Source organism: Podarcis melisellensis (genome assembly GCF_964234715.1).
Source record: "Podarcis melisellensis genome assembly, chromosome: 1".
NCBI classification, from domain to species: Eukaryota; Metazoa; Chordata; class Lepidosauria; order Squamata; family Lacertidae; genus Podarcis; species Podarcis melisellensis.
The window spans coordinates 22,675,382-22,687,710 of record NC_138528.1 but is presented as its reverse complement, the minus strand read 5'-3'; the positions used below and the strand labels follow the sequence as shown (position 1 = coordinate 22,687,710).

Sequence of the window (12,329 nt, the reverse complement as noted above, 5' to 3'; positions counted from 1 at the left end):
AATGTATCTTGGTCAGTGTGGAAATCTGCAGCTTCCAGTTGCAAAACTTTGGCACCAGTTTTGAGGGAATCCCAGGTTTTGGGGTTCATAGTTAGTGAAGACGAAATATGTATGCCTCAGCTGCAAACCAGTCTTGAAATCTGACTAGGAAGAAATCAGCAACGTTTCTTAACTTTTGTAGGCAACAGTAACTAAAACCAATTATGAAGTGCAAATACTTTTTCATCAGCAACAGGGTGACTCACCAGCACTAAACAAAAAAGGAATGCATTCAACCAATCCGGTGGAATAAGCCAGAGAGGATGGTTTTAAATTGGCTACTAAAAACAAATGTTCCAGTCATCTGTGACGGCTATACTGTTGCTTTTGAAATCTTCAACAGGTTGTCAAGCAAAAGAGCCAAAGCAAATGGCAATGGCGAAAAAACAAGAATTACTCAGTACAAGAGCTCAGTACATAAACGATCAATTATGCAAAGGATTCAGCAACAATGCTTAGCACTCGAGTTGCTTTGTTGTCAAGGCAGCTTAAGATACTGAGGAACAGCTCACATGATCAGGCTTCCAGATAACAGGAATGAACCCAGAAAAGACAAAACGCTGGGTGCTCTGTGTGTAGGTTAGGGTGCACTGCTAACTTTGCAATACAACACAAGTCAAGTACACATTGAATTTTGCCATGCCTATGGGAAACGGAGTGAATTCTGGGAGCGTATCTGCAAAGCAGGATGGGCTTTGGAATTTATCAGGAGCCTCAAATCCTCCAAATCAGAAATGGGGAATGTGTGGCCTTCCAAAAGCTATTGGACTCTGCCCTGCTTAGTGAGCCTTGATTTTTTGAGCCCTCTGCCTTGCTTACTGGGCTCTGGAGAAGGATGTGTGCCCTCCCAGAGCCTGGTAGGCATAACGGAGGGCTCAAAAGGTATTTCTCTGGCAAGTTTCTGCCGCTCTTCATTTATTTGTTTCCTTTTCGGCCACACACCTAAAGGCGCAATTATGTAAGTGGCAAGCTCACTGTATATACCAAGAGAGACACTGACTGTTAGAGAGCAGTTTGCTTGCATTTCCAATAATGTTACGGAGAAAGCGCAGCCCAGATGCATGCTTACATTGCAGGTATAAAGTGCATCTCTAGAATATAGTGTGTTGCTTTTCTATATGGTAATCAATGCATGTCAAATATTATTTCATTATCAAAAAGAATATGGGAACTCTCTGGTCAACAATAATTTTCTTCCAGTTCAGGAGGAGGTGGCAGAGGAGCAGGACACAGGCCCCATTTGCACTATACATTTAAACCAGTATCGTACCACTTTAAACTGTCATGGCCTCCCCACAAGAACCCCAGGAAGTGTAGTTTGTTAAAGGTGCTGAGAGTTCTTAGGAGACCCCTCTTTCCCTCACAGAGCTCCAGTTCTCAAGAGTGGCTTAGCGGCCAATCTCTCTTCCCAGGGAACTCTGGGATTTATAGCTCTGTGAGAGGGGAACACCCAACACTCAGCAATTCTGCACTACAAAGAGGAACAACTTTCTGCTGGGTCAAACAATTGTAAACATTTATGCTCCTTTTATGAGGTGTTGAATCCGAAATACGCTGAGTATGTTGGGCTTCTGTAAGCCAACGGATTCCTAAAGGAGATACACCTGCTTCCATTTTCTAGCTATGGATTCTTCCAAGTTCCCAGGGGAACACAGCCTTTTAAGCCTTAGCACAACACAGCTGTTCCAAATAAGCCAAGCATTAACCCCAGAGTGACCTTTCCCTCCCTTTAACCCAATGAATGTCAAAATGGTCTCGACGCTGCATGGTTAACTGCAGACGTTACCCAGCCCCAGATGCCACCATGCCAATCTCTTATGCATCGGCACACATTAGCTTCAATCATGGCTGGATGAGGATTGTTTGTTTTTGTCTCGTTCCTATGCTTTGCTGCAATTATATCTCGTGTTCAGTGATTCTGACAGCGACAGCTCCACAGAAGGTATATCAGTCTGTTGAATAAATTCATATTAGCCAGATTAAAGTGTGATAGAAGTGAAATGACTTAAAACCTGAAAGTCAGTATCTGTGCTGTGTTGAAAACCCCCACACCAAACATGCCAATAAAAGCATGTATTACTGCAAGCGTCTACACCGAGGCTGTACCAACTCCAAAACTTTGGCACCATCTTCCAGGAGAGGTGTATCCTGCTTCAATGTTATACTCTGGTACCATCCAGACACCTCAGTCAGATCTAGGGCAAAACCTGGTTAAATTTAAAGTTCAATCCTAGGCTTGTCAACCAAAAAGGGTTGGCTCAATGGGACTTATTCCCAGGCAGGTGAGCATAGGACTATAGAAGGCATAGGCAAACTCAGCTCTCCGGATGTTTTTGGGACTACAACTCCCATCAGCCCTAGCTAACAGGACCAGTGGTCAGGGATGATGGGAATTGTAGTCTCAAAAGATCTGGAAGGCCAAATTTGCCTATGCCTGGACTATAGCCTTAAATGTCACTATGAGAAGATATTACGTCCTTGTCTCCCTTATCCTTCTGAGTACAGGCAAATTGATGCTGAATCTGGAAAGGACAGAGGTGTTTGGTGTCCTCACACCCAAGAGGTGTGGTTGCACCTGGAAGGGGCAGGTTTGCTCCTTGTAGTGTGGTCTTAAATTCCACACTGTCACTTCATGCTCAGGTGACCTCAGTGGCTAGGAGTGCATTGGTTTGCCTGGTTTGCCACCTGTGGCTCCTTTTGGACAGAAATGACTTGGCCACTGTACTCCATACTCTGGAAACTGTGTTACTGCAACACCCTCTATGTGAGGCTGTTGAAGAAGACTCTGAAACTTCAGTTGGCCCAAAAACTCAGCAGCCAGATTTACTAACTGAGGTTCCATTTAGATACCATACAACCTCCCTTTTAAAACGGTGGCATGGGTTTGCCAGTCAATTTCTAAGCCCAGTTCCAGGTGCTCACATTAGTGTTTACAGTCCTAAATGACTTAGGCCCCAAATGCCTGAAAGGCTGCCCCCTTCCCTACAGACCCTCTTAGGTGTTAATCAGAAGAGGTGACCCTCTTGGTACTCCCACGCCCCTCACAAGCTTGAGGTGGCGGTGGCCCAGGAGACACCATTTTGTGTGGCAGCTGACACATTTCTCTATGCCTTTGCCACACGAGAAGTACATTTTTAGGGCACATCCTATCTTTGAGATTGTTAATCTGCTTTAAACTGTTGTGATGCTGTATTTTAAATTGTTGTGACTCAAGTATTTTATTATTATACACTAGTGATCAAATCTATATTCCTGGACAACTAACCTATTTTACTACCTGGGTAATATTTTTTTTCTGTATAAAGAGAAAAATGCATATGCTATTTTCCCACACACGGACCTCAAAATTGGTTCACAAGCAACTGCCAAACATGCGAAGAGTTAAGTCAGTTTCTTCTTCTTCTTCTTCTTCTTCTTCTTCTTCTTCTTCTTCTTCTTCTTCTTTTTACCCTGTTCTGAGCAGAGTCTGAACTCAGGAAATCTAGAAAACCTCTTTCTTTGTACACACAAGTGTTAACAGCAATTTTTAAATGAGATAAGAGTTGCTAGGAAACCACAATGCTTAAGCCACTCATTTCATACACTGTGTGTCTGATTCCTGCCTGAGACCATCATAAAATTATCTGTATTTCACATTTAGTTTATAAATTTAATACCAGAGGGTTCCAAAAGGGGAAAAAAAGATTTTCTGTTCATGATCCAGTGGAGAATAACGTACAGCGAAAGTAAGGCTTTCAGGCGGTACAACACCAACTTTAGCCCTCAAACACAACTGCATAAAAAGCTGTGGCAGCCTTTGCGCAAAATACACTGTGGCCCCCCTCACCCAATTTAGTTTGAATATATTCCAGTATCTTAAATACATACTTTCTGATCAGAGGTGAACCATTGTTATGAGAAGAGGGAATATATTTGTCACATTTCTATGCCATCCCTTTTCTCCAAATTTCCCAGGTTAGCTAACAAAGCAGTAGACCAACACAACTGAAAATAAAAAAGTAAAAATAACCACCTGTCCTCACAGCTAATAATTTCAAGGTTGCCCCAAACAGTATCTTCCAGCCATCAAATGCCTGGGTGAACGGGAATGTTTTTCAATTCCTCCTGAATGTTAATAATGAGGAAGATGGATGCACCTCACCAGAGAGGGCATTCTGCAAATGGGGAGCCACCACCAGGAAGGCTCTATAAGCTCCAGCATGGGTAGCACTCAGACGCAGACCCATAAAACACATACTATGAAGCATGTATCTTCATAATGCATATGAATTGCAATTGCATCTTTATACCTGATGTTAAGTGACATGACAACGGGCATCAAACATTTGTCACGAAGAAGAAAAACTTAAATCATATAAACAATGGACAACAAAATTATTGCATGGCGTGATTTAGTATTTCCAGGTTTGGTGGGCTTCCTAGAGCCTGTGTGCCCCTACACACCCTGCAGGGCTGCCAGAAGTATCCAATCCTCCTGGCATATTAAAAATACCAGCTGGGTCGATGGAAACATGTGTTTCCATAGCATAGATGCCACAGCTACCCAACTTCAAAACTTGCACATGCCAGTCCCAAAGAATGCAAACACCTCAGAAAGCAAATGGCAATTCTCTTGCCAGGCAGTGCGATGTTTATTGTAAATCGAAAACGTAACTAATCTTTTCCCACAAATTCCTGGTTAGAACAATTCCCCACCAAGATTACATTTGAAATAAGCTTTGCACACAAGACAATACTTTTGAAACAGCGGAAGGACAACTGTTCCCATTAAGTGAACACACATAAATGCTGTCTTCTCTTCTTGATCGCTTCCTTCTCTTGAATTTCTTTTTAAAAACAAATGTAACCCACAGAGAAGGATCCCCAAGTTTAAAAGGATGCATTTTTCTCCTTCGCTTTACACCACCAGCGCAAATGTATCTATATTTCCTTAGGCTTTAATGCTCACAGCTTTGCAGTAAACAGCCAGAGTGGTTTCCCTGGTTTATTGGTTTTGATGGAGCTGATCATCAAACGAAGTTGATGGAACACCTGATTAGCAATAAGGAACACATTTAGGCACATGAGTCTATCCTTCACCCTGAGTACAACAAATTTGTGTCAGGAAGTCACACAAATAATCACCTTGTTTCTCCTTTCCTTATATTGTTTTCGTCCCTTGCTGGAGTACAACTCCCGTCTTCTCTAACCACTGGAGGGCACCAATTTGGGGGCAGACTGATGCCAAGTGAGTCTCTGTTGCGGAGAGCTCCCTGGCAAAGGGGATTGACAAGCTGGCTGGCACCCTAAACATGAACACTCCACACTACAATATTTTGTTGGAAGGCCACACTTGTCTTACCTAACACTCATCATTGCAATACTACAATTGCCTGTGTTTCACTTGACAGTTAAGGCGTGGATTGGGGGTTTTGTTTCCTGTGGGACCATCCTCTTTTGCTGAATTTATGCTGCTCTCTTCCATCTGGAATGAGTTTGTTTGTTTGTTTCATAATTGCAAATGTTTTATTTGCTTTTATCATCATACATTATTTTTTCTTTCTAACCTGCCCCAAGCCCTTATAGTGAAGGGTGGGCAAGAGACCTTGCAAATAAACAAACAGAGGTACTGTTGTGCGTGCTGCAGTTCTTGTACAAATAATAAATGCTACCACCCAAAGTGTGACAAAAATGTCATCAGGGTTCCCTACATGGATTTTCAGATCAGAATTTTGTTACAGCCATAAATTCTTCAGAGGCCAGGGACAGAGCCAAACATGCTTTAATTGGCAGTGTGGCTTCAAGGCTGTGCTCTCTTTCAGAACCAAAAAAAGCAAAACACAGGAAATGTCAAAACATATACATTATGGAATGTATTCATATCTGATTTTCAGGCAGATGGGGGTGGATCAAAGGTTTACTGGTCCTGCTCTCTTAAGAAGCCCAAGCTGAAGGATTATAATATAACAGGGGATTTTAAAAAAAGTGCCTACTATGCAATTTCACCTGCCAAAGAATAACAAAGTTAAACATGCCACATTTGTTTATCCCAAGACACAATCCTACAAAGATATAGCTGCTCAGCAAAGAACTGGACAAAGGAAAACCATAATTAAAAATGTGGCATTCTGAAGTTCACACTTCCCTTGCGGAAGCAGCAAATCTCACTTCTATTGTTTCTCAGGAACCTCCCCCCCCCCCCGCACCCTTTCCCGGCTGCAATTTAAATCAATCACATTTTCCCTCACTAACCCAGCTTACCTCCTGCTATTAGGAGATACTGCTTAAAATGAAGCGCACCCAAAGCTTTTATTTAAAAATGAAAAGGGCAGAGAGGGGGTTACTCTGATAAATTACTCTGATAACTATCAGACGGCACAACTGGTTTTACATACGGCACAAAATTAGGTTCGGCCTGCTGGAAATTGGTTACGAAATGTGAAGTCTTTCCTGGGTCTTCCTAAACCCACATGGGAGTTTTTCAAAAGCTGCTCTACTTTAAAAAACAAAAACAACACACTTGTTCTAATAGTGCCCTTTTTGCACTCTGAAAGAGAACGCAACCTATTCCAGAGACAAAAGCAGCAGCAAGACAAAGAAGCCACGTAATTAGACATTTGGAGACACAGGATAAAAAGAAACAAAAACACACTCTGTCTTGCTACCAGCCTTCCTGCGTTATGAAGTGCAGATTTTTACTATTCACATTACAATAATAGCAACTAGATTTATGAGGGTATAAAAATACATTCAGCAGCCTGGAACCGGTAAGATGCTGGAACAGGTTAGCTGCCTGATTTTGAGTTATTTCTATTTCTTTTTCCTCCACCAACTTCCAAGCCCTCTGACTCTGTGTGTTTTAGAGAAGCATCTGTCTGAAAAGCAGGAATGTAATAGCAGGATGGCCAGTGATTAACTGGCAAAATCTTAGGGCACCTCTATACTCTATAGTGTTATTATTTCTTTTAATACTTCTCAGACATGATTTCTACATGCCAGGTTCTATAATGACCTTGGAGTGAAAGTCAGAGCTTCTGCACTGGACAGAAATATTGACATATGTAAAGTACATTACTTTCACTGTAATCTGGATTGCAAAAATAGCCATCCTGATGGAACCACATGCTCTTCTGCAGTGAAGTAGTTCATCTACTGCATGATGAAATTGGATATCAGCACACACACAAAATCCCACAGGTAAACTCTGTTTTTCTACATATCTTGAGGACTACAAAGCATGCAAGATCCAGGAATGCATGCAACCCATGCATCTGCTTGTGTGTTTTCCTATTTCATTAGAAACAATGAAACATGCCTGACCTTTCTAGCACTACGCAACTGAGTAGTCAGAATTAATTTATACACAACAGGGAATCTCCAAGAGAAGCATGGACTGATCAACCTCTGCTGTTCTATGGGAACATTTGCAACATATGCAAACTGAGGGTGAACAATGAAAGCTAGTTCCCAGACACTACACAATGGGAGCACTTCACAAGGGAAGCTGCTCTAATTATTGCATTGATGGCACATTCAAGCATTATAGCTGAGGAGACTCAGAAGTTAACCCTTCCAACATATCACAGATACCACAAATTTTGTTTTTGAAAATCCCACTGTTTGCAGGTTTGATTGCCTTCCCGACTTTTTAAAAATAATTTATTCAATCGTTTTTCTGTGCAGCATTAACTACTGAATTCTTCCACCTACATCTTTAACTTATTAATTTAGCTTTTTTCTTTTTTTTTTTGGTTGACACTTTGAAATTTATTTGCATTGGTTTTAGTTGTATTTCATGTCTTTTCATTGTATGCTGGCCTGACTATGATATGGTGGTACAGAATAGTAATCACCACGAGACACTTAATATTTGATGGTCACATTCATCTAGAGAAAAATACTACTGTATATTCTATTTTAGACTTGATATTTGGTTTCCATAAAATTTTGGATGATACTCATCAGAGGTGTCAGGTTGCCCCAAGACTGAGAGGGCCCAGTATGTGTCGTGCTTGTGTGACGAACTGTGCATGACAGAGGAGGCCGAGGGCTCTGGAGGAGCTGGCCACTGAACCTATGACATGCTCAGGGCTGTCTTAATTTGAGAGAGCCTGGCTCCCTTAAAACAAATATTCAAGGAGCCAAGGTTGATGTGTCTGATATCCATTGTGTCAAAGTATTATTGCAGAACAGAAATTGGAAGTCCTCTTAAAATGTGAGCTATGGGGTGACATTCTTTTTAAACGTATTACTCAAGCAGACCAATAGTCCAAGTACACAAACCAAAATCCTTCATACAGCCACACATGGTTCCTGTTAATGGATTTTTTTGTCCTGACCATGTATACATTTTGCAAACCGGATGCAAGTCACAGAAGAGTGAAGAAGAATGTCAGAGGAAATTACTACTTATTGATCAATGATGGATGTTGAACTATGGAATTCTTTGGCAAGCCTACTAAGGTCAAGAGTTTCTAGGAAATTGGCAATGCACATTTAAAAACATAGTTTGAAGGTAGCTTGTTTCAACAAGTTCGCAGCCAGGTCTATTGTCCAACAATTTACACAAACCACCCAATACCATTCCCAAGAGGTGGAAAAGGGAATGTGTGGTCACATAGAGCTAAAATACGCTTCACATTTAAATGCACCCACACCTGATTTGCTGCAAGGATCAGAGCATTAACTGAAAACTGAAAACATTTCCTCACAGACCACTTCCTCTTTTATTTCCTGTGGCAAGCGTCTCTTCAGCATACCAGGCACAAAAAGTACATAAGATATACCTGATAATAGGTCTTGATGTTTCTGACCAAGATGGTGAGGTTTTGAATCCGTAGGTTGACATCATTGTTGACATGTTTGTTGACACGCTGGTTTGTGGGTCGCGGATCTCTGAAAGAGGAAGGCTGGGATTTTAGGAAATCCAAAGGAATTCAGTAATTACTTTGTTGTTTAAACAGTATCTTTGCTATGTACCTCAATTGCCCTTTATTTGCTCCTTTGCTGCTTCCTGAAATATCCAAACCCCTTGTAAATTCCATAACCTCTTTGACCTTCGTAATCACAAGGTCATTCCACAAGTTAGATAGAATGAGGTGCTAGGATTCAGAGGTTGTCTATTTCAGGCTGAAGGTGCAAGGTTGAGATTTCAAAATAGATGGCTGGAGAACTAAGCTTGCAGGCTAAAAGTGCTAACCTAGCCTTTACACACACACACACACACACACACACACACACACAGAGAGAGAGAGAGAGAGAGAGAGAGAGAGAGAGAGAGAGAGAGAGAATTGTGCTAGTTTCACTACATATAGGGAGTCCTATAGACAATATTCCAAAATTAAAACTACTGTTTGCAGAATTAAATTTTGTGATCCAAAATATGAACATCTCATTCTACTTAACATGTATAATGACTTTTATACCATGCTTCCCAAGGTAATGGGGTATACAGTGCTGTACAGTGGTACCTTGGGTTAAGTACTTAATTTGTTCCGGAGGTCCGTTCTTAACCTGAAACTGTTCTTAACCTGAAGCACCACTTTAGCTAATGGGGCCTCCTGCTGCCGCTGCGCCGTTGGAGCACGATTTCTGTTCTCATCCTGAGGTAAAGTTCTTAACCCGAGGTACTATTTCTGGGTTAGTAGAGTCTGTAACCTGAAGCGTATGTAACCTGAGGTACCACTGTACTGTTGTACTGTAAACAGTATCACTTCAGAATGCAAATAGGAAGTCTTTTTTTCTATGTTCTACCAAGTAAGGAACTGCAGTTTTTTTAAAAAAAAATTAAAACCAAAGAAAGAAAGAAAGAAAGAAAGAAAGAAAGAAAGAAAGAAAGAAAGAAAGAAAGAAAGAAAGAGCCAGCTATGACATATCACCATTGTACTTGTTTCCCCACTTAACAGGCAGAATAAAAAAGTGACTCGCTCATCTACAGACTGAAGTGATAATGGTGATGGTGATAATGAGGTTATTATTTAAACCCCAGTCACTCTGGGCGGCTTCCAGATACAAGTCAACCCCCTCAATATTCTTTCTACTGTATGCATAGACTTGTCAGAAAGTTGTCTTATTTGAAAAGCACCTAGCTTGCTATATGTATTATGTGCAAAAATTAAACGGCAGTAGCGGTTATATAATAAAGAAACAGACAAATGAAGGCTTTCACAAAGGCAGGAAGATTAGCAGCCTAACCCTGAGTATTTCTCAGTTAAGGAAGTCATTTTTTACCTTAAAGGAAAAAAAGATTGTTTCATGGTATTTAAACCTCAGTTGTGTAAGAGCTGTTGTAACAATGTGATCATTTTACACTTGGTTAGTTTTTTACCCCAAGCTACTCACCTTGTCTTATCAAATCAGGTGCACAAGGCTGAAATTTTAAATTCAGAGCTGGTTTTTAATCAAATTCCCCATCCTCACACAGTCCCAGCCTTCCTCAGAGGCGTTTTCCATGACTGAGAGGAAACTGCTGGTGCAGCCACCAGGACTGATCTACCAGCTGGTGGAATCTGCCCCTTGCCCCAGGATGAAGACAAGAGGCCCAGCTGTGCTGCTCACAAACAAAACAAGGAAAGCTCTCCTTACAAGGAGCTCCATCCAATTCATCCACAAGCCAGAGATCTGGTGAATAATAATATTTAAAATAAAACAGGCAATGGCAAAAAGCAAAAGCTTTCAAAGATGTCTGGGAAAGATTAGAACCCAAAGGCTTTTGGTTCTAGGTTGTCAAGAAGAAGAAGAAGAAGAGGAGGAGGAGTTTGGATTTGATACCCTGCCTTTCACTCCCCTTCAGGAGTCTCAAAGCGGCTAACATTCTCCTTTCCCTTCTTCCCCCACAACAAACACTCTGTGAGGTGAGTGGGGCTGAGAGACTTCAGAGAAGTGTGACTGGCCCAAGGTCACCCAGCAGCTGCATGTGGAGGAGCGGAAACGCGAACCCGGTTCCCCAGATTAGGAGACTACCGCTCTGAACCACTACACCACACTGGCTCCCAACTTGAGGCTGTTAAACTGGCTCCGTCACAAAAGGCAAAGTTTGGCCTCAGAGCAGCAGAATTAAGACTTTGCAGCGCAGCATTTCATCAGCACCACTTCCCCTTTCATTTGGGTTTGTCTATATAGTACTTTGGCTTTACAGTAGTACCTCAGGTTATGAACACTGCAGATCGTATGTTTTCGGGTTGCAGACCGCGTTGAACCCAGAAGTACTGGAACGGGTTACTTCCAGGTTTCCATCAAGGTTGAATGGCGAAGGGGAGGAAGAGCAGTTGCCATGGGTGGCACAAGGGGCACAAGGTCTCCTTTCCAAACCTGAGGTGTTCATCTTCCCCCAAACCAAACACAGTTCTGCAGGGCCTGAGAGAGGATAAATGTTTTCCTCACTACCAATAGCCCACCAAGCTGGGAAAGCTTAGGAAAAACCAACACACCCCTCCTACACTGGAAATGTTCAAAAGGGGGAAAGGAGAAGGAACAGCGTTTACTCCCAAATCTACTGTGTCAGGAGTGGGTTGGCTTCCCCATTTCCAGGGGCAATGGGCAAGATTTGCTTCCACCCACAGTGGAGGTTTTACTCCTCTGCCAGCTATTCACTGGCAGGCAAGTAAAGGGCTACTTTGAGGTGGGGGCTAAATTTCTTCACCTGCCCATTAAGTTGATGGATTATGCCAAAATGGCAAAAATGACCGGAAGTATCAGAAATCAGGAAGACCAAAATTTTAATAAGGAATGGGGGGAATTTATACATTATCTTTAAAACCATTGTGAACAGCTAAAATCATTAGTAGGATTGGAATACTTGTAGTTTATTGGTGAATTTTGGACATAACGGAGGTGTAAAAGACTTGGATTATTATAAAAGATACAGGAGGAAATGACTAACAATAGGACCCACGAAAGGGGAGGAGGGAAGTCTAGGAGATTCTTTGGAATCTTGTTTTTATGTTGTATGTTGGATATGTGATTATAAAATTTTAAGCTGAAAAACCAAATAAATAAATGTATTAATAAATAAATAAAATCTCTTCCCTGCCTGTGATGATGCCAGACACGGGTAATGTCCAAACTACATGAAAGCAGCAGACCATTATCTTCAAATGTGGGTTTCCCCCAATCACGTCTAAAGCCAGGGTTGAAGTGCAAAGACATTACAATTGCTCCAACAGGTGGAAAACCCATTAGGTGGTCTGTAGGGAAGAAAGTTTGGAAACTGATATATGGGAGATGAGTAAGTTTTAAAAACAAAAGGAAAGCAAATTGCACCAGGAGGCATAGCATGTGAACACCACACTCTGGCAAATTCACATCACAGC

The 12,329-nt window shown here is 41.6% G+C and overlaps 1 protein-coding gene across 2 annotated transcripts in view; it reads right to left on the bottom strand.

Moving 5' to 3' along the window:
* CCDC88C (coiled-coil domain containing 88C) overlaps window positions 1-12,329 on the bottom strand; it is a 99,050-nt gene that overhangs the window by 72,522 nt on the left and 14,199 nt on the right. The window contains exon 3 of one of the 2 annotated variants that reach the window (XM_081908407.1): window positions 8,805-8,913. In XM_081908407.1, the coding sequence (XP_081764533.1) occupies window positions 8,805-8,913 (109 nt within the window). Of the gene's footprint in view, window positions 1-8,804; window positions 8,928-12,329 lie in introns of both variants that reach the window. The other variant, XM_081908408.1, reaches the window with a different exon arrangement.